Consider the following 24,334-nt stretch of genomic DNA (forward strand, 5'->3'; position numbering starts at 1 on the left):
GAGAAATAGCCTGTGTTAAATTCCACTCCCATCTCTACTGTTGTGTAACATTTGAGACAGGGCATGTGAAGCCTGCTTGAGCATGCCCCTTCAGGAGTACCCAACTTTGTAGTAAGTAATCCCATAATACTGAGCACAGGGGTATATACAAGTGCTTGCAAGACTCTAAGTCTTGAGAAATTGAGGCCTGGTGTCTGGCAAACAGCATCCTGAGCAATGCAGGTGACAGCAGTGCCCCTTTTCAATGCAACGTCTTCTCCACTTACACTTTCTTGCTTCCCATTTAAATACCTGCAATGAGACACATTTACTGGAGTGGAGTAGATCCAGGTCAGACCACTGCTGGAACACTCACCACCTATGACACCTCACTGCTAGACACAAGGCAGCTGCACGATTAGATGGATTCCTACCCTAACAAATTAATACACAGCCAAATGAACCTGGTTTTTCTACATCCTCTTGGTGTGCTACATGGAAAGAAAATCAACAAAGAGCAGACTGACATCAATGACTCAGAGCCAGGCTACAAAGCATTGTTATTACTCCTTGCAGTCTCAAGAGAAGGCTGCCTAGAGTATTGTCCTAACAACAACAAAACCAGCAATGTCATCCCTTCTGTATGTCTCTATTCAGCTTCTTTTTACTTTTCCTTATTAACACAGCAGAGTACATTGCTAATTAAGCCTGACTTTTCTTTCTTGGATGTAAGCCCCTAGTATGATTTAGCAATAACCTTAACGTGATTTTGGTAACTCCAGTATTTACCTCTTCCCATTATTTCCAATATGATATTACCACATTCTTGGCTCAAGATGAGCTTCTGCAATGCTTTGAAACACCAGGACAAACCTTCAGTGAGACCTCATTCCTACTGAATAAATGATGGCACATGAGCAGAGCACAGGACATTTGAACATCCCCAAACCAGTTAATCAGTTCAGCTCTACAAAGCAAAACTAAACCTTTGAGGACGCAGACTGTTTGCTTTCCCTGTGTTGCCATCCCAAAGCCAGGAGCTATCTATCAGCTCCAAACCCACACGCCCCTCCAGCATACAGCCAAACCGCCCCTTCTTCACCCTCAATCCAAGAGGGGACACAGGGTAAACCCAAACCACCCTCCTGCCACACAAGCCCCTGTGCAAACAGGAACCTTGTCTCATGGGGTAAGGGCCAGCAAACTGTGGGATGAGCCAAAAATGCCACTATTTGTGCTGATAACATCCCTCCCATTGAAAGCACCAGCAGCCTGTTCTCTTCACAGGCTGACAGGGACACCCACTCGCCTGCAGTAGCACCAACACCCTGCTTCCCAAATGCTGTAGGCACCAGAATACACAATTGCTCTCCAACACTGGATAAATATGCAGAGCTCAGTTGAATTTTCCCTTTTCACACACTTTAATCATCCCAAAGCCCACCTTAGCTGCACAGACCTGTACTCTTTGTACAACTTTTATTCCCTCAAAGGTGTGTATTTTCATAATGATAGTGCTCATGTACCACTTACCAGTATATTTTCATCTGGCCCCAGCTACACTTGTGCACAGTCATCTATTACTGCTTGTCAGTAGCTGCTACTAAGAGTAATGCATACACTGGCTTTATTCAGTGTGTTCAGTGTTTCTTGCTTGACTCTTTCTTATACAGACAACACTGCCCAAGCCCACAGAGATACACAAATCAAAGCAGCATGTTTCTGGGCCTTGCAGTTGCTCTTGTTTTGCACTCCCAGCTTCTTGTCTATGAGATCTAGAAACCTTCATGCATTTATTCTTTATTGTAAATGCAAGTGGAGAGCCTAATGCAGTCTGCCTGCATGTTCACTGGGTGATGCTACTGGCTGGGAATGGCAGCACTGAGTGCATGCTGCTGGAGTGACAGGACAGGCATGGAGAAGCCTTGTGCAGACACTGGCACAGTGAATCAAGCACAGAATAGCTTGAGATGGAAGGGACCTTAAAGCTCATCCAGTTCCAACCCCTGCCATGGGCAGGGACCCCTTCCACTGGAGGTTTAACCCTGTGGGACAGCAGAGGTGTTAACCATCAGTGTCAAACCCCATGTGTTCTGTCAGCATCACCTGCCAACCACAGCCTACAATGGAAACAAGAAACTCGTTACAGTTACAGAATATTTGGAGGCCTGTGGGGGACAAACGCTCCTCCCATTAATCCATTTACATAGGAAAGTAAAAAATAAAGGAATTAGAAGCACTGTTTTACTGTTTGAAAGCTTATTATTTTTACCTCGGCTTTGCTAAACAAGTGTTTTGTCTTTACCCCTGCTCGTCAGTTGCTTGTAAGTTCTCCGTGTGTATTTCCCACAGGTGAAATTCCAAGAAGAATCTCTATGGAAAACTACCCTTGTTTGCCTCACCGACACCTCATTGCCACCAGCGGAGTGAGCCGCTGGAGAGGCCCCATGAAGAACCTGTATCATGGCCTGAAGGTGCTGGTATCCCGCACCCTGTCCCAACGGGGACCTGGTACCAGCGCACGGCCATGGGCAGGGCAGAGGGACCACAGCTCCGTACCCAAGGAGCACCCGCAGCCTCTCCGGTCACCGGCACCACCCCGTTCCCCACTCTCCGCCCCATCCGGGACCACCCCCCCCAGTGTTCCCTCCCCCGGACACCCAAATCCCGGCCGGCCCCACGGCTCCTTGTCCTCTGCTCCGTGCACCCACCGCCGGCGCCATGGCTGCCCGGCAGCAGCTCGGTAACGGGGGCCGGGGTGAACGGGGAGCAGCCGGGGAGGGCTGGGGATGAGGGGAGCTGCCCTCCCGCTGGGCTGAGGTGTGATCCCCGGTTACCCAAGCAGGGTACCCCGGAAGGCGAGGGGCGGCCGGTGCCGCTGCTAACCGGTAGTTCCCGTGCTCTGAGGGGTTGGGAGCTGCTCCTTTCGGTTCGGGGGTGGTGGTACCTCGGGTCGGGTCGGAGCCGGTCGGTGGCCGCCGATGTGTGCGGGGGAGATGGGGCAGCGGCCGGCGGTGAGGGACCGGCTTCCTCGTCTGTGGTGTGTAAGGGGCTGAGGTCTGCTCCTTGTGCCCCACAGCGGAGACGATCCCCAAGTTATAGGGCTTACAGAGGCTTCCGACTCCTAATCCTGTTGTTTCCTTTCTCTGCTCCACCTTTAACCCCCCATTTGTGCCGTTCCCACCCGTTAGCTTTGCTCAGTGTCTCCGATAAGACCAGCCTGCTGGAGTTTGCCAAGAGTCTGAATGCGCTCGGCCTGGGTTTGATTGCCTCTGGAGGAACAGCCAAGTCCCTGAGAGATGCTGGTTTGCCTGTCAGGTACACACATTGTCCTGTACATCTCCACTAAACGTGCTCATTTGGGTCCTGAGGTTGCTTATGTGTTCTCCATCTGTAAGGAAAACTGCTCTGAAAGCAAGTCTTGCCTTCCCCCAAAACCCCACTCACTTGATTGACTGAGGCCACAGAGTGTTACTGTGCAGGACAGCACACAGAGAGCTTTGGGAGATGCTGCCTTGTCTGTCTTGAGCTGGTTCTTTCCCCCATGAGACAGCCAGTGTTGCAGAAAGGGCACATTTTGGCCCATGATTCTGGGGAAGTTTGTTCTAGTTTCCTCCATGCTGTGATTAAAACACAGCTGCAGCCAATCTCACTTATGTCTCTCCAACTTCTTTGCTTGGCTGTGCTATCAGTAAAGCCCGAAACAAAGAATGGTCACATTTGCCCTTTCCAATCTGTTGGTCCTTTAACATCATGAAGGATCACAGGGAGCAGTGAAACTAATGTTTTGGCTAAGCTGGAAAGCAGAGTACTGATATATTGCATCTTCTGGTTCTCTGTGTAAACCATGTTGAGTTGGGATTTGCTGATCTTGGGTGTTTCAGTGTATTTGAGAAATTACTGCTTAGTTTAGTGTGACCCGTTAACTTTATTTCCCTTCATGGGAAAAGCAGTTGTTGCACCTTTGGCATGGGGGGGGGGGTGTAGTGAAACCTATGTAGTTCTGTTGTTTGGGTCACTGTTAGAAAGCTGTGTCCTTTCTGTCTTCTGTCAGGTGTAGCTTTTGCACAGGATCAACATGTGTGAAAAGTGAGAGCATGAAACCAACATTTTGGCCTTTTCCTCTAATCCTTCTATACCTAGAAGCATTTTGCAAACTAGTTGACAGATACCAGCCATAATAAAAACAATCAGATGTGTCTTAATGCCTCATCTCAGAACTACTTCCCAGCCTTCTGCAAGAAGGATGCCTATCACTCAGCACAGGTTTTTCCTAGCAGTTTAGGAATACACCTTCCATGTGCTGTGTTCTTAACAAGATACAAAACATTGAAGTTTAGAGGAATCATGCATTTGTTTTCTCTCCAAACTCCCCTTGTAATTGATGGAAAGCTGATGATTTATCTTTCTATTTACAAATAGACCAAAAGAAAGGTTTATTTCACCTCCTTACAGCCTCAGACACTCCTAGCTTTAAATCTCCTTCCAGTAAAACCAACATAACCAGTTAGATCTAGATGACTGTTCCAATGGGAATAATAAATACTCAACCTACAGATGAAGTCAGAATGGCACATGTATTATCATGCTGTTTTCTCCTTGAGCAGGGATGTTTCGGACCTGACAGGCTTTCCTGAGATGTTAGGTGGACGTGTGAAAACCCTTCATCCTGCAGTCCATGCTGGTATGTGGCTGCTAATCTCTTTTCAGTCTAAAATGAGGGTGGGAAGAAGGGCTGACAGATGTCTTTAGTTTTTAAGATCTGTGTGGAATAATGAGAACAGATTTGCTCTAGGGGCAGAAGCAGAGGTGAAAAGCATAGGGTGAAGAAGTGCACAGTGGCTGAATTACTTCCTCTGTTGCTCTGCTGGCATCTATGCAGTTAGCAAAGCTTCTCCTCCCCAGGGCTGTAAGTAACAGGGCTTCTCTGTAAATGCCTTTGCACATTCTTTGCACAGTCAGTTTCAGAGCTGTTTGGGCAGGGAGCTCCATGGAATTTAACCTGTGGATGAATCTGGTGTGCAGCATAAGGAAGGTGACAGTATAGTCTTTACTTGGTGATTTCTGCATGCTGTAATATTCCTGATTTCTAGGCAGTTTGGGTTTACCATTATCTTGGATGGATGTGGGGGCTAAGGACTGTTGTCTGAACTAGAATCTGAACATTTGTGATAGAAAATCTCTGAGGAAAAGCACAGTCTGAAGGAAGATGTTGAATTAAATAAATGATTATGATTTAGTTATTTTTCAATTAAGATACACTGTTTTTTTGTAACTAGGCATCTTGGCTCGCAATATTCCAGAAGATAATGCTGATATGAACAAACAGGATTTCAGCCTTGTAAGGTAAATACTGGGGGGACATCATGCAATCAACTAGTAATCAGAAATGAGCACTGGAAACTAGTCAGGGCCACTGAAAGGGAGCAGAAGGGATTTAATATCTACACATCAGAAGATCTGTAGTCTCCTTTTACTCTCTCAGATGTAGACTGGTTTGGATTGGAAGGGACCTTTAAGTTCATCCAGTTCCAGCCCCCTGCCATGGACAGGGACACCTTCCACCAGACCAAATTGCTCCAAGCCCCATCCAACCTGTCCTTGAGCACTGCCACGGATGGGGGCAGCTTCTCTGGGCACCCTGTACTAATGTCTCACCACCCTCATAGGGAAGAATTTCTTCCTAACAGCTAATCTAAATATACCCTCTTTCAGCTTAAAACCATTCCCCTTGTCCTGCCCCTACAGACCCTTGTCAAAAGCCCTTCTCCAGACTTTTTGTTGGCCTCTTTATGTACTGGAAGCTGCTCTGAGGTCTTCTCAGAGTCTTCTATGATTCTAAAACTAAACCAAGAAAGTTACATTCTGGTTTCCACAGGGAACAGAGATTTTAATTCCTTGTGGTTATCTGGGAATGTTGATGCTCCATCTAATCAAGGTTGGACCATATTGCACTTCTTGCATGGTTGATTTCAGTACTTTTGGAGCTGGCGCATCTCCCCTCAACTTGGGTGCATGACAATTCCTGCTTTTGAAATACTTGCTTTGTAAATATACCCTTTGATATTTGCATAATGTTTGCTGAGTTTCAACATGTAAATGAAGAGCAGACAGGAAAAAGCAGCCAGGAACATGCAGCATTTGTACAAACAGAAAATACACAGATAAGAGAAAACTTACTTTCCAAGAGCCATTGTGGGAGCAAGTGATAGGCAGTGAGGAATTGAAGTAACACAGTTTGTGCACTAACATACCAGGGATTTCTTCTGGTTTTGTGAGAATCTGTTTACTCAGTACACTCAGAAAGGGTAGTTTGGGACTGTGTTTAACTGCCTGGTTTCAACATCTAACTAGAAACTGAGTAACTGATTCTGTGTTGGTGGGTAGCTCCTGATTTAGGAAGAATACCTGAATGGAACATAGTAAAGGGTGGCAGGTATAGTTTGACTGTGATGATCGGGTCAAAATACATCTTTGCTTTTAAAATTACCTTTAAAATCTGACATGCCTCAGATGGATTTCCAGCTGAATTCAAAAGCTGAACTTTAAAACCACAGGACAGCTCAGCAGCAGTAGCTCTTCAGAGTATGCTGCATATTAAATCAGGCTCTGCTGGATTCCAGGGGGAGTAACATGCCTTTACATAAGTAAGTGACTTACAGTGCACTTGCATTTGAAGTAACAATTTGTATTTAGATTGTCTTATATAAAGCAGAAGGAGCTGATGCTCAGCCAGAGTGTTTTATGCATGGCTGCATAAAATATTCATTCCCAAGTCAAGGTAGGAAGCCTTGGTATTGGTTTATCTTGATTTCCATAGATAAAAGAATTAGCAGTGTTAAGTCCACAGATGGTTGGGAACAGGTCAGGAGCATGAATGGATTGGGGGGGAACAGACAATAAAAGACACTGTATGAAATTAAGAGACAGAGGGTTCTGAAAACCATACTGGAAGCTGATCATCCCTTGAGTTCATCACAATGTGGAAACAGGAATATTGAAAGTTGGACACAAGTGTATGCATCACAGCAGTTTCCTGCCAATACTGGGCATGCATGGGAGCTCAGTACCTTCATATATTCAGACAAAGAGGGTAAACTTATTCCCTTGGATGATGTGAAGGTCAAAAAAGGTACCTCCATTCATTGCAGTTCATGTGGCACTGGTAGGAAGGGACAGTGCAAGTTATTACTTCATGTTTTCTGGTATAGACTGCAGCTTCTTCCAGATCAGATGAGAAAACTAATTCCAACAGGGTCCAGTCTTGTCTTGAGAGGGGAAAGTCAATTCTCCCCCTTGCTTTCATGTGCTCCAGAGATTTTATGGGATCCAGGCTGTGCACTCAGGCTGCATATGCTGTTGGTATTTTAAAAGTCCACAAGGTGATACGTAGGTCATCTACTCTAGGAAAAGTTGTGGAAAATGAGATTGTACTTTATGTGCAGTGGACTTTGCCCTGGGTGCTTACTGTCATACAACAGTTGGTGGATGCCTATTTTCAGCACTGCTGAGAGCCCACTTTGAAGTCCTTTGAAGTGTCTCAAGTTGTGCACCAAAGTCACTAAACATTTAAATACAGGCCCAGGTGTTTAAACAAACTCTTCTTTTAAACTATCTTCAGTAAATTGTGGTTCTATCTGCTGTAATATTGTTTAGTGCACACAATTCAGCCAAATTTCATAATGCATTGTGCCATCACTTGGCCTTTGGCTGAGTGTTGCTGTCTCTTAAGTCTTTTGGAGAAAGAAGCCTTGGCTACAGCATTTTGTGCTGGTCCCTGATGTAAGAGAGAGACAAGACATAAACACACTATGGTAGCTTGTGCTTGCTGAGCCAAATTTGCTATTTATATATCTTATTGAATAACCCTATTTTTTCTCTAAATCCTCAGAGTTGTAGTGTGTAACCTTTACCCCTTTGTGAAGACCGTATCTTCTCCAGGTGTAACTGTGCAAGAGGCAGTGGAAAAGATTGATATTGGTAAGTTGAAGGGAGAGCAAATCTGTTCTCTAGGCAGATCTGATGTTCTGGTCTCTTTATGTGGTCTCTGTTGTTTCCTTTTTGTTTGGTACCTTTGCACACGCATAAAGGAAGTCTTCTAAGTTGCTTGGGAGTTGCAAGGGGCAGGCTGAAGGCATAGCTGGGTAAACCTCATTGCTTTTAAGCAGATGTACAGTCAAGTGGCTGCTGCACAGGTTTACAAGCCATGCTGCATAGATGGGCAAGTCATGCATGCCCAGAAGAAGCAGCCTGATGTACTGTAGAAGGCTGTACTAGGAAAGGCCAGGTGGAGCATGCTTCCTACTAAACACAGAGAGCAGATTATACCTATTTTGCAGCGTCTGGCAGTGTAATAAAAGTAAAACCCATGAGCTTTGGAGAGGAAAAGCTGAACCACTGAAAGGGCTTTGGGTATTGCTGAGAACTTCCCTGCAGGAAGCTGTTACAAGGAGAGCGGTTGGTCTGCATACATGGGAGAGTAGTTGGGTCCTGAGTTTGGAAGCATGGACACCTGTATCATCAGCAGTTTTGCTCTTTCTGCTAGTTATTAACCCCATAAGGCGTGCTGTTCTTCAGGGCAGCAGCTCTGGTTGGCAGCTTGTCAACAGTACAGGCACGCTTCTGTACCATGAGGCTGGATTGAGATTGAATTTTCTTGCAGTAGTTTAGTCCAAATGATGCCCAGCAGAGCTCTCTATTAAATATTTTATGGAGTAATGTGTAGCAGTGCCAGCTTCTACTTTTCCTTTGCAACAGCCTAGTATCTCGTATGATTTAAACTGTTGTAAGAGTTGTGCAGAGTCACATTTAAGGGGGAAGTGTGGCATTTTATTTTACACAGAGGACTTGGGCAGGAGTTAATGTTTGCAGAGAGCTTTGGGAACCTCTGTTGCTTGGCAGCATAGAAGCTGATCTTCCTATAGAGCCCTCCTCAGCCCAGTGTTGCAGAGGATGGTGCTTAAGTGGTAAATGGAGATGAGCCATCCTCCTTAGGATGTGGATGTGCTATGTGAAGACATTCTTGCCCCAGCTGCTCAGTGCAGCCTGGACCTGTTTCCTTCCTCTGTGTCTGCAGCTCTGCCTGTCTCCAAAGGCCAGTCACCAGTGGACATAATCCAACTCCCCAGACTTGTGCATATTGAAGAGTACTGTTGCAGTCCCTTCTTGCTGGAGAGAGGCACATTCATCAGGCACAAATGATCCATTGGTGCATGTGCTTTCTTGGCCTCAGATGTGGCTGCTTCATGCCTCCATTCCTCTCTTGCAGGAGGAGTTGCCTTGCTGCGGGCAGCTGCCAAGAACCATGCTCGTGTGACAGTCGTGTGTGACCCTGCAGACTATTCTGCAGTAGCAAAAGAGATGGCAACATCAAGGGACAAAGACACTTCCATGGAGACCAGACGTCACCTTGCACTCAAGGTGTGTTGTATTTGCCTGCAGTGAAGGGCTAAGCCAGACTCAATCACCTTTAAATACCAAATCCTTTTTAAGTTGACAGTTGTTCCCCATTCTGTCCCCAGGCTTTCACCCACACTGCTCAATATGATGCAGCCATCTCTGACTACTTTAGGAAGGAGTACAGCAAGGGGGTGTCCCAGCTGCCCCTGAGGTATGGTATGAATCCTCACCAGAGTCCTGCGCAGCTCTACACGATGAGATCCAAACTTCCCATGACAGGTGAGGCTTAGGCCATGCTGGCCAAAAGGGAGCTCTGAGGTAGCTAGGAAAGGAGGTGCTTGGGCATGTCTGTTTGTTGTCTTTAAAACTGAAACATCACCTTGTACTTTAGTCCAAAGGATGGCAAGCAGTGCCTTAACAACTGCTTTATTACTGAGTGGCACTAGCTTTGCAATGGAAAGATAGAGCTGTGTGAGACAGAAAAGCCTGGCTGCTGCAAGACTTGCTGTGGCATTGTGTTTCCTATTGGTGTAGGGTGGTGTGTCCACACTGAAGACAACTGGAACAGATTTATGTGATGAACTTTCTGCTTTACATCAAATTTGGCTTTTGTGAAGGAAAACCCTTCATCCTTTTAAGATGCTTTGCTGCTTCCCATTTTTCTTAGTTGTCTTCCCAGGTTTTTTTGCCACCCTTTACTCTGTTTAGGAACCACGCTGTTTCCTCTAGGTTTGAATGGGGTTTGTTCTTTATTTGATGGGTTTGAGGAGAGATTTTTTTACCTTGGTGTTTTAAACTGCTGTTTCTGCTGGTGATGGCAGAGGGAAGGGATACAAGTCTCAGACTCTTGTGAGTGAGACATGTCTGGTGTGTATCTGCTATTTTGCAGGGTGTGCAACCCATGACAGCATTGTTGCATTAAGGGATACCCCTGTTTTGGAGAGAAAGAAAGTCTGGCTGCTCTTGTTCTTGAGTTGCTATGGTGGTACAAGCAGTTCTTGCAGAGCCAGAGCAAAAGGTTTTGAGAATAGGCTTTTAAATGGGCTTCACTCTTGGCATGTATTTGTGGTGAAAGGACCAGATCAAGCATTTTAATGCAAACTTGCCCTAAATTTTGTGTTTATGAGTGGTTCTATTGACATCAGTTAGAGATAATGTGTGCTTAAAGTTTGGTTAGTGCCAGAGTACTTTGTTGAACCAGAGCCATAGTCACTATATGAAATTCCTATACTAGATTTGTAAAGAAATCTACCCTGCTAGTGGATGTGCTTTTGTATTCTTCCCTACCAACTCTGGCTATGCACCTTGATCAAAATCAAGCTCTGGGAGACTTCCACAGAAAAAGATAGCCCTTCTTCCAAATGCCTGCCAGTTGAAGAGCTCATAGAACATAAGGGGGGATGTTCTTTCTTTGTTCCTCTCTCACAAGAGCAGATGGGCATAGGGACAATGTGTGTCTTGCTCCAAGGTCATACCAACAGCTTCAGTTAGGGACTAGAATTGTATTTGCATACATTTGTTCCCAGTCTCAAGCCTCTGCGTTCCTTACAAGACACTGAGGCTTTTCAGGGTTAACCAGTTGCTGAGGAGCTAGTTTAACAAGAACAATTCATAACCGTTTTGGTTCTTGGGGGGACAAATCTCTTCTGCTTGCTCTCCAGACTCTGTCTGCTTTAATGCATCTATTTGTGTGCTGTATTTGCAGTGGTGAATGGCTCTCCAGGGTTCATCAACCTGTGTGATGCTCTCAATGCCTGGCAGCTGGTGAAAGAACTCAAGCTGGCATTGGGCATTCCTGCTGCAGCCTCCTTCAAGCATGTCAGTCCTGCAGGTAGGGTGGCTCCATGTTGCCATGTTTGAATAGACTCCAGCTTTTGGCACTCCCCATCAGTGATGTATCTGCATCCCTTACTCTGGCAGTCCAGGGAGGTCCCAGGATTGAGTGCCCTGGCTTGTATTTCCCACTAGGTGCTGCTGTTGGAATACCTCTCAGTGAAGAGGAGGCGCAAGTCTGCATGGTGCACGACTTCCACAAGACTTTAACACCCTTGGCATCTGCCTATGCACGAAGCAGAGGTGAGAAGTCCAGGAATAAACTAGTGTGTCCAAGGAGCTGAGCTGAATTCTCAGCACCTAAACAGCATGCTTGGCACCTGGGAGGCTCTTCCCTTTGCGTTGCATTCCTCCTCTGTATGGTTTTTCTCCATAAGGTTCTTATTGACTGAATTAAATGTCTATCAAGCATTGTTTTCCAAGTGAGCAGGCCTCTTGTTTCAAAGAGGCCAAAATCATTTTGGGGGATTCTGTTCCTTGATGTATATAGAAGATGTGTAGATTTTATTTATTTAACTAAATATGTATATACACACGTATTTGTATAAATCTGTGAGGTTTTGGCTAAAGGATGTGGATAAATAGCTGTGCTGGTAGCACACTCAGCCTTCCACTGCAGTTGAGGTGCTCAGGAGTACTTATATGGGGTAGAAATGTTTCTGCCTGGTATTTGGTGGGTGCTTTTAATGCTTTTATTCTTCAGAGCTCACCCCCCACCCCCAGTACTAAGTAAATAACAATAGCTTTCTCAGCTGAGATACTTTCCTAATTTCCTCATTTTCCATGGCATTCCTGGAAAATCTGCCCAGATGAGAGAAAACAAAGCAGTTATTTGACAAGGGGCACATTGGCTTTGGGTTCATTTGGGTTCATTTTTCACCCTTTAAAGACCACCTTTGAATGTTGCCCCCAGAAAGCCATTGCATGACTGATAGAGAAAGAAACCTTTAGAGTGGCAGGGACAGAAGAATTGTCCTTGCTAAGTAGCAGAGCATCTGCGGTAAGAGCTGAGTTCACCTTAGCTATGTCATTAAATATACAGAATGTCTATTAAAAACACTTTCAGCTACTTTTCTGGCTCTGGTTTCTTACAGGAGAAGCCAGATGGGAGCATAGGCATCTGAAAGCTTTCTTCTTCTTCCAACTATCTCCCCTCTAAAATCTTTTTGCATGCCCCTTGCCTCTGCTTGTCCTCTTGCCACCATGGCTACAGCATTGCTGTTTGGGGATGGAGTAGTCATTACAGAGTTAGAGCTTTGACAAAGGCAGTGGAAAAGAAAGCATATCTGAACTGTGGGAATATTGAAAGGTGCATGTGATTGAGGTAGGATTGTTCATCCTTGTTGCTCTTATGTGGTCTCTTATTATTGCCGTAGGATTAAATTATTGACTCAATGGACTGTGTTGTAGGAGCAAAGACTTTCCTTTGTGTTATGCTAGAGTTGCTGAAGATAGGATCTTTCAGGTGCTGACCGGATGTCTTCTTTTGGTGATTTCGTTGCCCTGTCTGACATCTGCGATGTGGCTACAGCCAAGATCATTTCCAGAGAGGTCAGTTAAACAGCAACAAAGCCTGTGAGTGTAAAAATGACAATGGCACTAGATGAAGGCATTGGTTTGTAGCAGCCATTCTGCTTGAGTTTGACCCATTTTACTCAAGACTATTGATCCATTTGTGTAAGTCTGTATCCAGAGGGCAGAATTTACACCTATCCTTTGATGCATTTTTCTCCCTACCTGTTAAAACCTGGCTGTGTGTAGAGCCTGTGAAATAGCAGTGCTTGAAATGCTGTTTCCAAGGAGGTGATTGGAAACCTCAGCTTCTGAGTAGACCTGTGGAAATGAGCCCTGATTACTCTGTCACATGTATCTGACTGGTTGAAGGGCTGTAAGTACAATAGGACTGGAGGGCTGATGGCCAGCCTGTTGCCCAAGGCAGGAATGTGGCTGTGTATTGCTGCCTGCCAGTTGATACAAGTTATGTGTAGGCTCAGCCACTTTCCAGGCTGTACCTGTTACTTTACTGGATTCAACATGAACTTTGTAGCTTACTGTATTACACAAGTCTCTAGTTTACATACATAGTTAAACAAATGGGAGCTCATGCTTTACCAAGCACCTTCAGCCCTTATATGTTGCTTACAATGTTTATTTGAGAGGGGGAAGTCACAATGGAAAGGGCTGTATTGTACATTGGAGACTTACTTTAAACAGATGACTGGATTATGAGGAAAATGTTTGTTATACTGTTATTTAGAAGCAAATAAAACTTCACCTACATTGTACCATAAGAATGGGAAATTCATGGAGCTGATGAATGGAAACTCCTCAGTTTTAAGGCTGGTAACAGCTCTTAGGCCAGTATTTTTGTCTCATTAGACGTGTCACTGTTGAAATAAAGACCTGGTTTTTTAAGCCATGTTCACTGTTAGGGCTTTAAAGTGGGGATCTTTTGCATGAAGAGGAATATTAGTTATTAGTTCCATTCTGCTGAAAGGGATGGTGCCTATTTTTTACTAACTCCAGCCAAGAGCTTACAGCACTCCACTGTTCCCACTTGAGGACTGAAGCCGAAGTTGTAATGGTGCCTGTGTTATATGATACATACAGACCCCAAGAGGTGTGCCTTCAGTGCCTTTCTGGAAATGGCATGTGGGGTTTTCAGTATTAGCCCCTCTTTTTCTCCATGGAAGCTGAAATCTGTGTGTTACAGGTATCTGATGGTGTGGTAGCTCCTGGCTATGAGGAAGAAGCTCTCAAAATCCTTTCCAAAAAGAAGAATGGTGGTTATTGTGTCCTTCAGGTTTGTATTCCTGTTCCACTGTAACCCTGTACCTGCTTTTCACAGAAGTTAGTGTCCAAATAGGTGGGAGGGCTGATCCAGGTCCCTCTACAGTGCCTGGAAGTGTTTCCTTTGGGTCTTTGGGGATTCCTGTATGAGCTGGAATTCCACTAGCAGTGTTGTAGTCATGTCATTATAAAATCACTCCCCTATATGACTATAATGCCTTCCTTGGCTTTCACAGGGATGTGGATTTAAAGGAATTGAGTCTATGACCAGCCAGAGTATTTCAAAGAGACAGAATTTCTGTGCTCTCTTTGCCAGCTTTCCTCTCACTTCTCCTGGATTTGTTTTCTCTCTGAATTCTTTGTATCTAAGATATAGTGTCTCAGTGATGTTGTGAGTCTTATCACTGGGGGAGCTCTTGTCTGGGCATGGGGTATTTATAGGACAGGCTACACAACAGTCAGTGATGAAGATAGCAGTACAGGGAGAGACTGGATCTGGGATGACACACCTTTACGTACTGCAACTAGGATGCTTGTTGAGACATATCACTATAGTGTGGTCAAGTCAGTATGCAGTTGCCTTCATAGTTTCTGCAGTGATTGTTAGGACTTCAGAATCATCCAGTTTTGGTGAACATAACTAATGGGTTACAGAATGCTCTGAGCAGCCAGACAGGTCCTATTTCTGCCTGTCTCTGGGAGACAAATGAGCAGAGAACTTTGCTATAGTGTTACAAAAAGAGAATCCAAGGCTTAGCTGAAGCTGCAATTGTAGTGTTACTATCAGGGGAGCTGTAGAAGATGGCTCAGGAGCTTCAGGCAAGAAGGAATGAAATGGCAGATGATTGCTTCCTGAATTCAATTAGCTTTGCAAGGATGAGGTTGTACTGGTTAACCCTGTATCTTCAGGGCCTGTCTGCAGAGGGATGCTAAGAAAAGTTGGTGGGAACGAACATAAATAGATTAGGGAAGCCACATTCAGAGGTGATAGCCTTAATTCAGTTTACTTCATGTCTCAATAACCTGAGGCTACCAGAATTCTAAGTCAGCCCATGCATGGTAGACCTGAATGCAGTTTGTAACAGTTCCATTTAACTTTACCCTTTACACTGCTGCATACTTGTGAAGAGATGTGCCCCAAGAGAGTGCACTTCTGGAAATGAGCACAATCTCTTTTCTCTTGAATGTCAAAGAGAGTTGGGAGTTGTACCTTGAGGTATGTATGAAAGAGCTCAAAATGTTTCTCCTTTCCTGTGCAAGGCTGCAAGGCTCTATGTGTGGATGTCTTCCCCTTTCTGTGCCAGACTAGGCGGCTTTGTAGGTTTTATGGCTTGCCATGTGAACATTTGTATATGAACATCTCTACTGCATTACCTCTCTTCACCTTGTATATGTCACTTTGTGCTGTTGAGACCTTGCTGCTCCAGTTGCTTCTAATTACTTCTGATGATTTGACATTGCTTTCCATGAACAGTTCACTACTTCTGTGATTCCTTAGATAACACATTTTAACTGAAGCTGTTAGTGGATATAGGCTTTTAATTGCTCTAAGAGCATTTTATTGGCCTCTCCTTTGGCTTGTAGATGGATCCCCACTATGAGCCAGATGACAATGAGATTCGAACTCTCTATGGCTTGCACCTCATGCAGAAGAGGAACAATGCAGTCATCGACCGGTCCTTGTTCAAGAACATTGTTACAAAGAACAAAAGTGTAAGTGTCAGAAGATGAATGAGCTTAAATCCTGGTGGAATGAGCTGGTGTGCTTTTGTGGAGGAAGTCAGCACTGATTTAAGAGCTCTTAAAATATTTAAATGAAATTTAATTGGCTTTTAAATTGCTTTGACAGTGCAGCAAATTTCTGGGCCAAATATACTTGTGTAAATCAGAGTCGTTTGCCTTTGGTTTGATTCCTTGCATAAAAAAGAGGAGCTGAACCTTGCCTTTTATCTCTAACTAGCAAAGTATTTGTCTTTCTTATAAGTAAGAAGCTACCGTGTGTGATTTGTTATGGTGAGACAGCCATATGCTAAGGATCTCTTGTGATCTCATTCTGACCCACTGTTCAGTTCTTCCTTTTGTGTTCAGTGTGTTGTGTAAACCCTGGCCTTGCTAATACTGGTCACATCATTGGGAAGTTATCAGTTATTTCTTTGTCTTTGATCTTGTTATCATTAAAAACCAGATGTTAATGAGCACGTGATTAATCCTGGGCTCAGAAGCAAGTTCTGGCATTGAGGTAATAAAAATAAGCTTAGTAAATTAGTAATGGAACAGACTTAATAATACTTCATGAAGATACTGAGCTCTATTGTTTTGTGGTGGTCTAGTGTGTACTTCAGCATGTGCTTAGCTTTTTACCTATAAGCACATCTGATGTCAATGAGTGAGTACAGAAGACTTTGCAGGCTTCATGCCAGTGATGGAGCCCTCTTGACCTGGTAAGGCTGAGTCATAGAACCAACTAGGTTGGAAAAGACCTTTAAGATCATCAGCCATTACCCCAGGACTGCCAAGACCATCATTAATCCCTATGAGCTATGACATCAGCTGCCAAACTGATCATTTACAGTTTTTAATCTAAACAAAATTTGCTGGTAATTGAACCAAATAGGATCTTTTCTTAGTTACCTTGTTTTCCCTGTCCGTGCTACAGTACTTGTGATGGCCTGGGGGGTTTGCAGATCACTGCACATGGCTAGTCATGGCTGTTGACAACAGTGTTTTGTTTCAGCTGCCTGAGTCTGCTGTCCGAGACCTGATTGTTGCCAGCATCGCTGTTAAATACACCCAGTCCAACTCGGTTTGCTATGCCAAGGATGGGCAGGTAACTGAATCAGGCAGCTCTCTGGAGCGTGCTTGCACAGCCAAGCTGGTCAGGTAATGCTTTTGTCAGGCTTGACTTCTGAAATCATTCAGCATACAGGAAGCTGTTAAACAGGTACAGATGAACTGCCCTAGACAGCACTGTACAGAATGGTAGCTAACCGTTTGTTTCTCAAGAGGCTGCTTCAGAACCTTGGTAATGACTGGGCTAGTTCCTTCAGGGGGAGGGTTGGAAAAGCTCTTATGTGCTTCTGCAAGTCTGGCCTCGAGTTGTTTCTTTTTAACTACTTTGTCCTTTTATATGGTTTCTTGAGGCCATGTGCATATGTTGTTGTCTGTATGGAGCCTTAGGAAATGACAGGAGTTTTCACAGCTGGATTCTCACGTCTGAATGGCTCTTAGTTTGATTTTTTACTTCTTATGTAAGGAAGATGGGATATGTTTTATTTTTACCCCTTTGGGGCATTAGAAATCTTTTCTCTCTGATTTAAACACATGATAAATTGGATTTGTGGGGCATTATAAAATGTGTAGTTAAGATATGAATTAAGATGTGAGACGCTTGAATCTTAAAACCCCTAAAATCAGTTAACAAATCAGTTGTCCTAAAGTTGTTGTAAATGTATTACAAAATGTATTCTTGCCCAGCAGCCTGTTCTCATAATGCTGTTCCTTACCTGATCCTCTGCTCTCCATGGTAACTTTTCCATGGGCCTGCATTATTTTGTTAGAAGTACAGAATTCAAGCCAAAGAATGTGTTTGATGTTAGGCTTTGGTACATCATAAATCAGCAGAATGGATCAGTGTGCCCTGCAGGTGCAGCCTGTGAGTGAGCTGCAGTGCTGTCCTCTTTGCATTGGTACTCATCTGCAGTTGTCAGGTTGTTGTTACAGCCTGGAAACATTGCAGGGCTGTCTCACACCTCTTCCTGGGGTCATCATATGTTGTATGGCTCTTGAAAATGAACATGTCTCTGGAGATCTGGTGTTTTTCTTCAGATTTGGGGTTTTTCCCCTTCCTTTTAAATGGTTCTCTCTACTCAAGAGTGTCAGTTCTCATAGCCCCAGAACAAAAGTGTCACTATCTTTGCTCCTTTTCCCTCATTACAGCAGCAATTTCCCCAGTGCTTTTGCAAGTCTGGACAGAACGTGGTGCTGCAGCTGTTACTGAAATGTGTGTGGTAATGGGTGTACCATATGGAAGGGGGAAAGCATGAGGGAGGAGTGAAAAGCAGCGTGGGCAGGCATGGATTTAAGTAGTTGGGCTTCAGTGCTGTTGTGCATATTTGCAGGCATACATTTGAATCGAATACACATGTGCATTGTCTTGGTTTGCTGGATGTGTGACAGGGAAGGTCAAGATGAGAGCTCTGTGTGCTGCACTAAGAAACAAGTGACTTTTTTGCCAGTAAAGGTCAGTCATTGCAATCACTTACTCAAGGAGGGGGTGAATCTGCACTGAGGTCTTCAAATCAAAGCTTGACATCTTCCCAGAGAGACTCATTACAGTCCAAATGCAGAACCAGCAGTGGCACATGCTACAGGTAGTGATGGAGGAGCTCAGATGGGAGCTCCCTTCTGGCTTTAACATCTCCAAAAGCTTCCTGAGACTGTTAAGTATTAAGAGCCCTGTTCTTGATGTATAAGTGGGGAAAGAAATAAGGTCCATGGAAACCCAGTCTTACTAAGTGGTTAGCTTAGACCCGTGTTGGTAATGTGCAGAGCTAAGTACTGGTTGTATCACTTACCAAGGCATAAGATCTGTACAGGAATATTTGGATGCAAACCAATAGCACAATCAGCAGGGATGGAAAGTAACTTCCAGAGTGTTATACTTACAGCTTTTCCAGGATCTGACTTAGTTGGGGTTACCTGAGCCAAGCCTGGGAAGTCAAGCTTTCCTTCACTGCTTTTGCTTTTCCAGGGCTTATTTCAGCCTCCCAGTATCCCCATTGCCAAGCAAAACTCTTGTGTATCACACATTCAGAATGCTTTTGACAGCATTGTTGGGTTTTGAGTGGATTGACAGCTCCAGCAAGGGCTGGTGCTGGTGTTAATAAGTTCTAGGAAAGCATCTGTGGATTTGAGTGGCACTTAATTTGCAGCAAGCCAGCAGCCACTAATTGCACATGTTTTGTCTGACTTTCAGCCTGGCTTTGTGGGTGCTGAAACATGTTGATTTACCATTTCTCTAATGATATAATCAGGTTTCAAAGCATCAGTTGAGAATTCTTCTCTTTCTGTATTGTCTGCACAGCAGGATTAAACAAACCTGTTAATTTACCTTCCTGTTTTCCACCAGTGGTGCAGCCGTTTGTCAGGGATCTCATTGTTCTGTCTTCCAGTTGTGAAGTCCTTCGTTTGATCTTTGGGATACCAAATGTATTTAGGGGGTTTATTTTCACATTCAGGGTGAATCTTTTGAGTAAATCCAGGTCAATCTGGATCATTTCACAATATCCTTTGGGCATTATCCATCTTGTCTGCTTTGGCACAGTATCCCAACTATGGGGCGTGTTTGGATGCTCTGTGAACCAAAGGGTTTCGGTGAAGTAGTTCTGTTTTCACCCAAGCTTTTCTTTAGGAAGTGATTTCTGTACTCAGCCTGTGCTCTTGTCTCCTGCTGCTCCTCACACTTACTAGGCCCTGCTTAAGCACTTCTTGATTCCCAGGACATTCAAGTCTGGAAAAAACATGGCTAATTTTTGTGTAGAAAATAGAAGGGGAAGGATTCCTCTGTGGAAGATTTTGGGGTTTCAGCTATGGTTTTGTATGGTGGAAAGCCAACATCTGAGGAAGGGAGAGAGACTTTCACTTCCCATGAAATGAAAAAGGCAGAGAACAGGTACATTCAGACAGTGTGAGGAGGGATTCAGATACAAGTCTATAGTTTGTATTGAGCAGAAGCTCAGACTTTTGAGTTCTTCTGTCTAGACCAGAAATTGCACTGAGGAAATGTTCCCCAGCATGTTCTGTTGCATCAGAACACGTTTTCTGCACAGAAAGGATTTCACTTCCTCTGAATCAGCATTTTCCAGTGAAAAGCATCTCATTCTCCTAGGCTATAGCTGTGCTTAGTCCTAGGACAATGTGGGTTTATCAGAGGGAGGCACAGAGAAGCAGCTTGCCCATTAAGCCATTACAAAGTCAGGGTCTCCTGTGCATTTGAGGGTCAAACAAGCTGGACATGAGAGCAGAGGCATCAGGAGTGTTTGTAGAGGGGAAGGTGTCACTAAGCCATGGGGAACTTTGCATCTATTTTGTATTTATGATAATACTAATGTCCTTGTGGGTATGTTAAGCACCAATGACATCAGTTATAGCTGAGCAAATGATACCAGATAGCAGGCCAAGGCTCTGGTTTGCTCCTTGGGGTACTAGCATCCAGCAGCATGTTTTACAGTTCTGGTAAGAGGTGAAGTCACTGTCTTGATGAATGAGAAGACAAATGATTCATTCCTTTGAGGGCACCCTTCAACTTACAGCTTTACCATCTGTTCCAGTGTGAGCTGGAAACTCTGAGGCATCAGCCAGAACTGCTAGTAGCCTCAACACAGCATCCCTGGAGCAATCCCCATGCACAGAGTCTGGTGAACAGCTCAGCTATGGCTTCATAGCAGGAGGAAATTACAGGAGAGACTTGTTTTCTGTCCGATCCCTGGTTTGAAATGGCAGGAACTGCCTTTGGAAAGCAGGACCCACAGCTCTGAAAGCCATAGGGAAAAGTAACCAGCCTGAGTTTGACAGCTGTGGTGGTCAGGTCTGGGTCTGGCCTTTGTGCGCCTGGCATATGGTCATGGCAGGGGCAAAGCTGAGGGACAGGACACAGTCTGGAGCCCAAGAGACCTCAGCTCAGTCCCTTGGACTTAGTTGTGAGTGCAGGCAGAGCACATCTGTAGGGGTTGTTCTACCAGTGTCCATAACCACGATGTCTCCAGCCACACTCAGCATCAGCACCTAAGATGTGCCTTTGTCTCTGGGGGGGATGCAAGAGCTTGTTTGCAGTGTGTATTAGGGTATTTTTGTATTTAGCTTCTGGTAGCACTGGGTCTGATATCAAATACAAGTGCCATTAAATAAGGTTAAGTGCAGCTATTCTGAAAGCCCCGAGCTCTCGGGCACATGGCAGAGCAGGAAATGTGTTGGTAGCTCCAGGACCTTGACAATCCATGTGATGCAATGGTTCTACTGACCAGCCTCCCCCACTGAGCAGTGGATTTAGTCTCTTATGGGCAGACAAACTGCCCTGCAATCCACTACATACCACAGCTGATCTCTTCAAGCTGTGTGTGCCTGGCCCACAAGGAAAGATCATGGTGTTTGGGCTCAGACTTTAATCCTCTACCTGAAGTGCCCTTTTCAGGAGCTGGTAGGCATCCTACCATTTCTCTTTAGCTGTCACATTCGTTCCTGCAACCAACAGGGTTTTGTGTTGCTTGAAACAAAAGCTGTAATCGTATCTCTCTCCTAAGGTGAGCAGTTTGATGGCTGGGGCTGTGTTGTTTAGGATGAAAGAACGTGGTGCTTTCAGCTCAGCAGAGCCCTGACCCTGTCACTGCTTTACAGCAGAGGGTTGCAGGTATTCTGGCTTTCCTCACTAATTACCTGTGTTCCTGCTCTGCTTCAGTGAGGAGCAGCTGATTTGTGGGAGGCCTTTCCTAATTGCTTGGCTGAATCTGCAGCTCTGATTGTGGTCCCCGTGCAGCGATGTGTGACTGTGCTGTCCCTCTCTGCTGCAGGTCATAGGTATCGGAGCAGGCCAGCAGTCCCGGATCCACTGCACCCGGCTGGCTGGGGACAAGGCAAACAACTGGTGGCTGCGGCACCACCCGCGGGTGCTCTCCATGAAGTTCAAAGCGGGTGTGAAGAGAGCAGAGGTCTCCAATGCCATCGACCAGTATGTGACTGGGACCATTGGTGAGGTAAGGGTTTTCCTGGAGATCCCAGCTTCTTTGTCTTTATGGAGTAGTGGCTTGAGTTTTGTGGGTGTGGGTAATGGATGATCCCAGAGATAAGTGTCCAGGGCCCAGGATGGTGACTTCCCAATGGCACAGTGCCCCTGTGATGCTGCACCCACTGCTCCAGGTGCTGGAGCCTGCCCTGCACTTTGGTGTGCAGTGTAGTTTCATCTGATACGTCCCCCAGCAGTAAGGAGAGGTTAAAGCTGCAGTTAATGTCAGTGGCACGTTCTCACATGGTGCTGTTTGCTTGTGTGGCATTTCTGGGTTCTCAGAATCCCTCTGACCTCCCTGTTACAAGCAATAGTGAGGCAAGAAAATAGTATGTCCTTTTTGAGTATTGAAAACCAAGAGCTGGATTGGGCACCTGGTGATTCATCAATTAGGGGTTAAGAACAGCTGTTCAGAAGGTGAATCATAAACCAGGCTGCTGTTTGTCATGTCTTAGTTAAGTCATCTACCAGATCCCATTTGTGTGTGCTGGCATTTACACAGAGCATTCTGCAGGTAGGCCAAGCAGAGCATCTTGGAATTAATGGGAAAACAGAGAGAATCCCTCAAACCCTGGGATGAGAAGGGGGAAGGAAAGGAGATAAATGGATACAAAAAGAGCTGATGTCAGTAACACGTCCCCACCACTACTTGGGGTTTTAAAGCCCTGGGTGTGACAGCAGAGGTGTGTGAGCAGGATGCCCTGCTGAGCTTCAGGGGGATGCCACCACTGATGTTGGCAGGGGACCGCTGGCAGACCCATGCTTTGGTGCTGAGCTGGCTTCCTCCTGTCCCAGGGTGAAGACCTGGTGAAGTGGCAGGCACTGTTCCAAGAGGTGCCTGCACAGTTAACAGAGGCGGAGAAGAAGCAGTGGATTGCCAAGCTGAGCGCTGTGTCCCTCAGCTCCGATGCCTTCTTCCCCTTCAGGGATAACGTTGACAGAGCCAAGCGGGTAAGGTGGTGCCAGGGTGAGTGCAAGGGAATGCCTGCAGAGGCTGGGCTTTGTGTGGACTGCTGAGGAATGTCTGCTGTGCACTGTTAGCTGGAGGAGTGCACCCTGGGAAGGATGCTTCTTGTGGTTACTGGTCCCATATGGGCAGTAATTACCCACTCATTGCTCAGTCTGTTGATTTGGAATGAACAGAGGATTGAAGCTGCTTAAACCATGCAAGGATAACAGACAAGGCCTATTGCTTCCAGAGGAGTGGGTTTGTTCTTTCTGAGCTGTGGAGAGAGCTGACTGCTCACTGAGGAACTCCCTGTGAATGTCTTTGGGCAATGGAAGCTTTTGTTCGTTTACTGATTAGGATGTAGGGATGTGAATGAAGGACTGGGGCTGCCAGCTCCTTTTCCATGCTCTAATCCTTCCACTTCTCTCCGTGTTTGTTCAGAGTGGAGTACAGTTCATCGCTGCCCCATCCGGCTCGGCTGCAGACGAGGTTGTGATTGAAGCTTGCAATGAGCTGGGGATAACCCTGATTCACACCAATCTCCGGCTGTTTCATCACTGAGTTTGCTGTGAGATGTTGTGGTCCTCTTTGGTCACAGTCTCACCAGCAGCAGTGGCTGGAATATCACTGATTTCATTGGCAGGCACTCACAGCCTGTGCTTAGCAAGTGTTTGTAGGGTCTGTAAATGAGTCTTTCCCTGTGGTAGCAGAGAGTGAAGGCACAAGAAGTTGGCCTCCAACGTGGAAATTAAGTCTGTTTTGCAAATAAACATACAGTTCTTAGCTATGTGGAGTCTGTAGTCTTGTGTCATCCAAATACCCTGTCCTCGGGGAAACAAGTTTATCTCTGAGGTACATTTTACAGTGCAGACTTTACAGCTTCATTAGAAGGCTTATGGAGTGGTATGAAAGCTGGGCTCATGCCCAACTTCTTAATGAACTGATAAGAATCTGTGTTGTACACTGAGCTGAGCTGCCTTTGGGGGAGTCAGCAGATAGCTTTCTCCAGGTGCTTCTAATCCATTACTCTCTTCCACTGCGAAGAGAGGGGAGTGGGTCCTTTGTGCCAGGCCCTCTGAATCCTGCCCTAGCCAGTGCCCTGGGGCTAAGGGGCAGTCAGGTTGTGTTCCCCAAGGTGAAAGGCTGGTTCCTGCCTGGAGCTTGATGTGCTTGTTCTCATTCCAGGGAGTTCAGCTCCGAGTTCACAGGCAGGCATCTGGGACGCATCTTGCCTGAAGCCACTTCCCTTCTCCATTGTGTGCAGTTTGCTTGCAGCAGATTTGAGCTCTGATTAGAAAAACAAAGTGCAGATCTGGAGCACAGGGATGAACTGAGCCAAGCCCAGACACGTTCCTTGCTGGCAGTCACTGTGACCATTTCAAAGGGATGAGTTTGGGTTCTGCTCTGTAGAATCTGTTCAGTTTTGGCACGGAGCAGTCCACAGGTTTGCAATAAACCCTTGAGTTGTGCCTCAGATCCTGCCTGGGACAGAGCAGGAAGTCTGTCTGTGGTCCCTTTGCTCAAGCCACTGCAGGGGTGCATAGGTGGGAGGCAGACTGAGAGCGGAGGTTCTGGTGTGTTCCTGGCTCAGCTGCTCCCTTCCTATG

At 45.5% G+C, this 24,334-nt stretch overlaps 1 protein-coding gene across 1 annotated transcript; it reads left to right on the top strand.

Annotated features, from left to right (window-relative positions):
• The first annotated feature begins 2,627 nt into the window (after window positions 1–2,627).
• Window positions 2,628–23,514, top strand: ATIC (5-aminoimidazole-4-carboxamide ribonucleotide formyltransferase/IMP cyclohydrolase). The gene is made up of 16 exons (XM_005144947.3): window positions 2,628–2,722; window positions 3,171–3,297; window positions 4,587–4,663; window positions 5,259–5,325; window positions 7,871–7,959; window positions 9,248–9,399; window positions 9,501–9,657; window positions 11,084–11,209; window positions 11,347–11,454; window positions 12,677–12,762; window positions 13,925–14,014; window positions 15,586–15,714; window positions 16,736–16,828; window positions 21,567–21,749; window positions 22,574–22,729; window positions 23,169–23,514. Exons 1-16 carry the CDS (start codon window positions 2,701–2,703, stop codon window positions 23,286–23,288), a joined length of 1,782 nt encoding a protein of 593 aa, XP_005145004.2. The 5' UTR covers window positions 2,628–2,700; the 3' UTR covers window positions 23,289–23,514.
• Window positions 23,515–24,334: the final 820 nt, after the last annotated feature.

Source organism: Melopsittacus undulatus, chromosome 8 (genome assembly GCF_012275295.1).
Source record: "Melopsittacus undulatus isolate bMelUnd1 chromosome 8, bMelUnd1.mat.Z, whole genome shotgun sequence".
NCBI classification, from domain to species: Eukaryota; Metazoa; Chordata; class Aves; order Psittaciformes; family Psittaculidae; genus Melopsittacus; species Melopsittacus undulatus.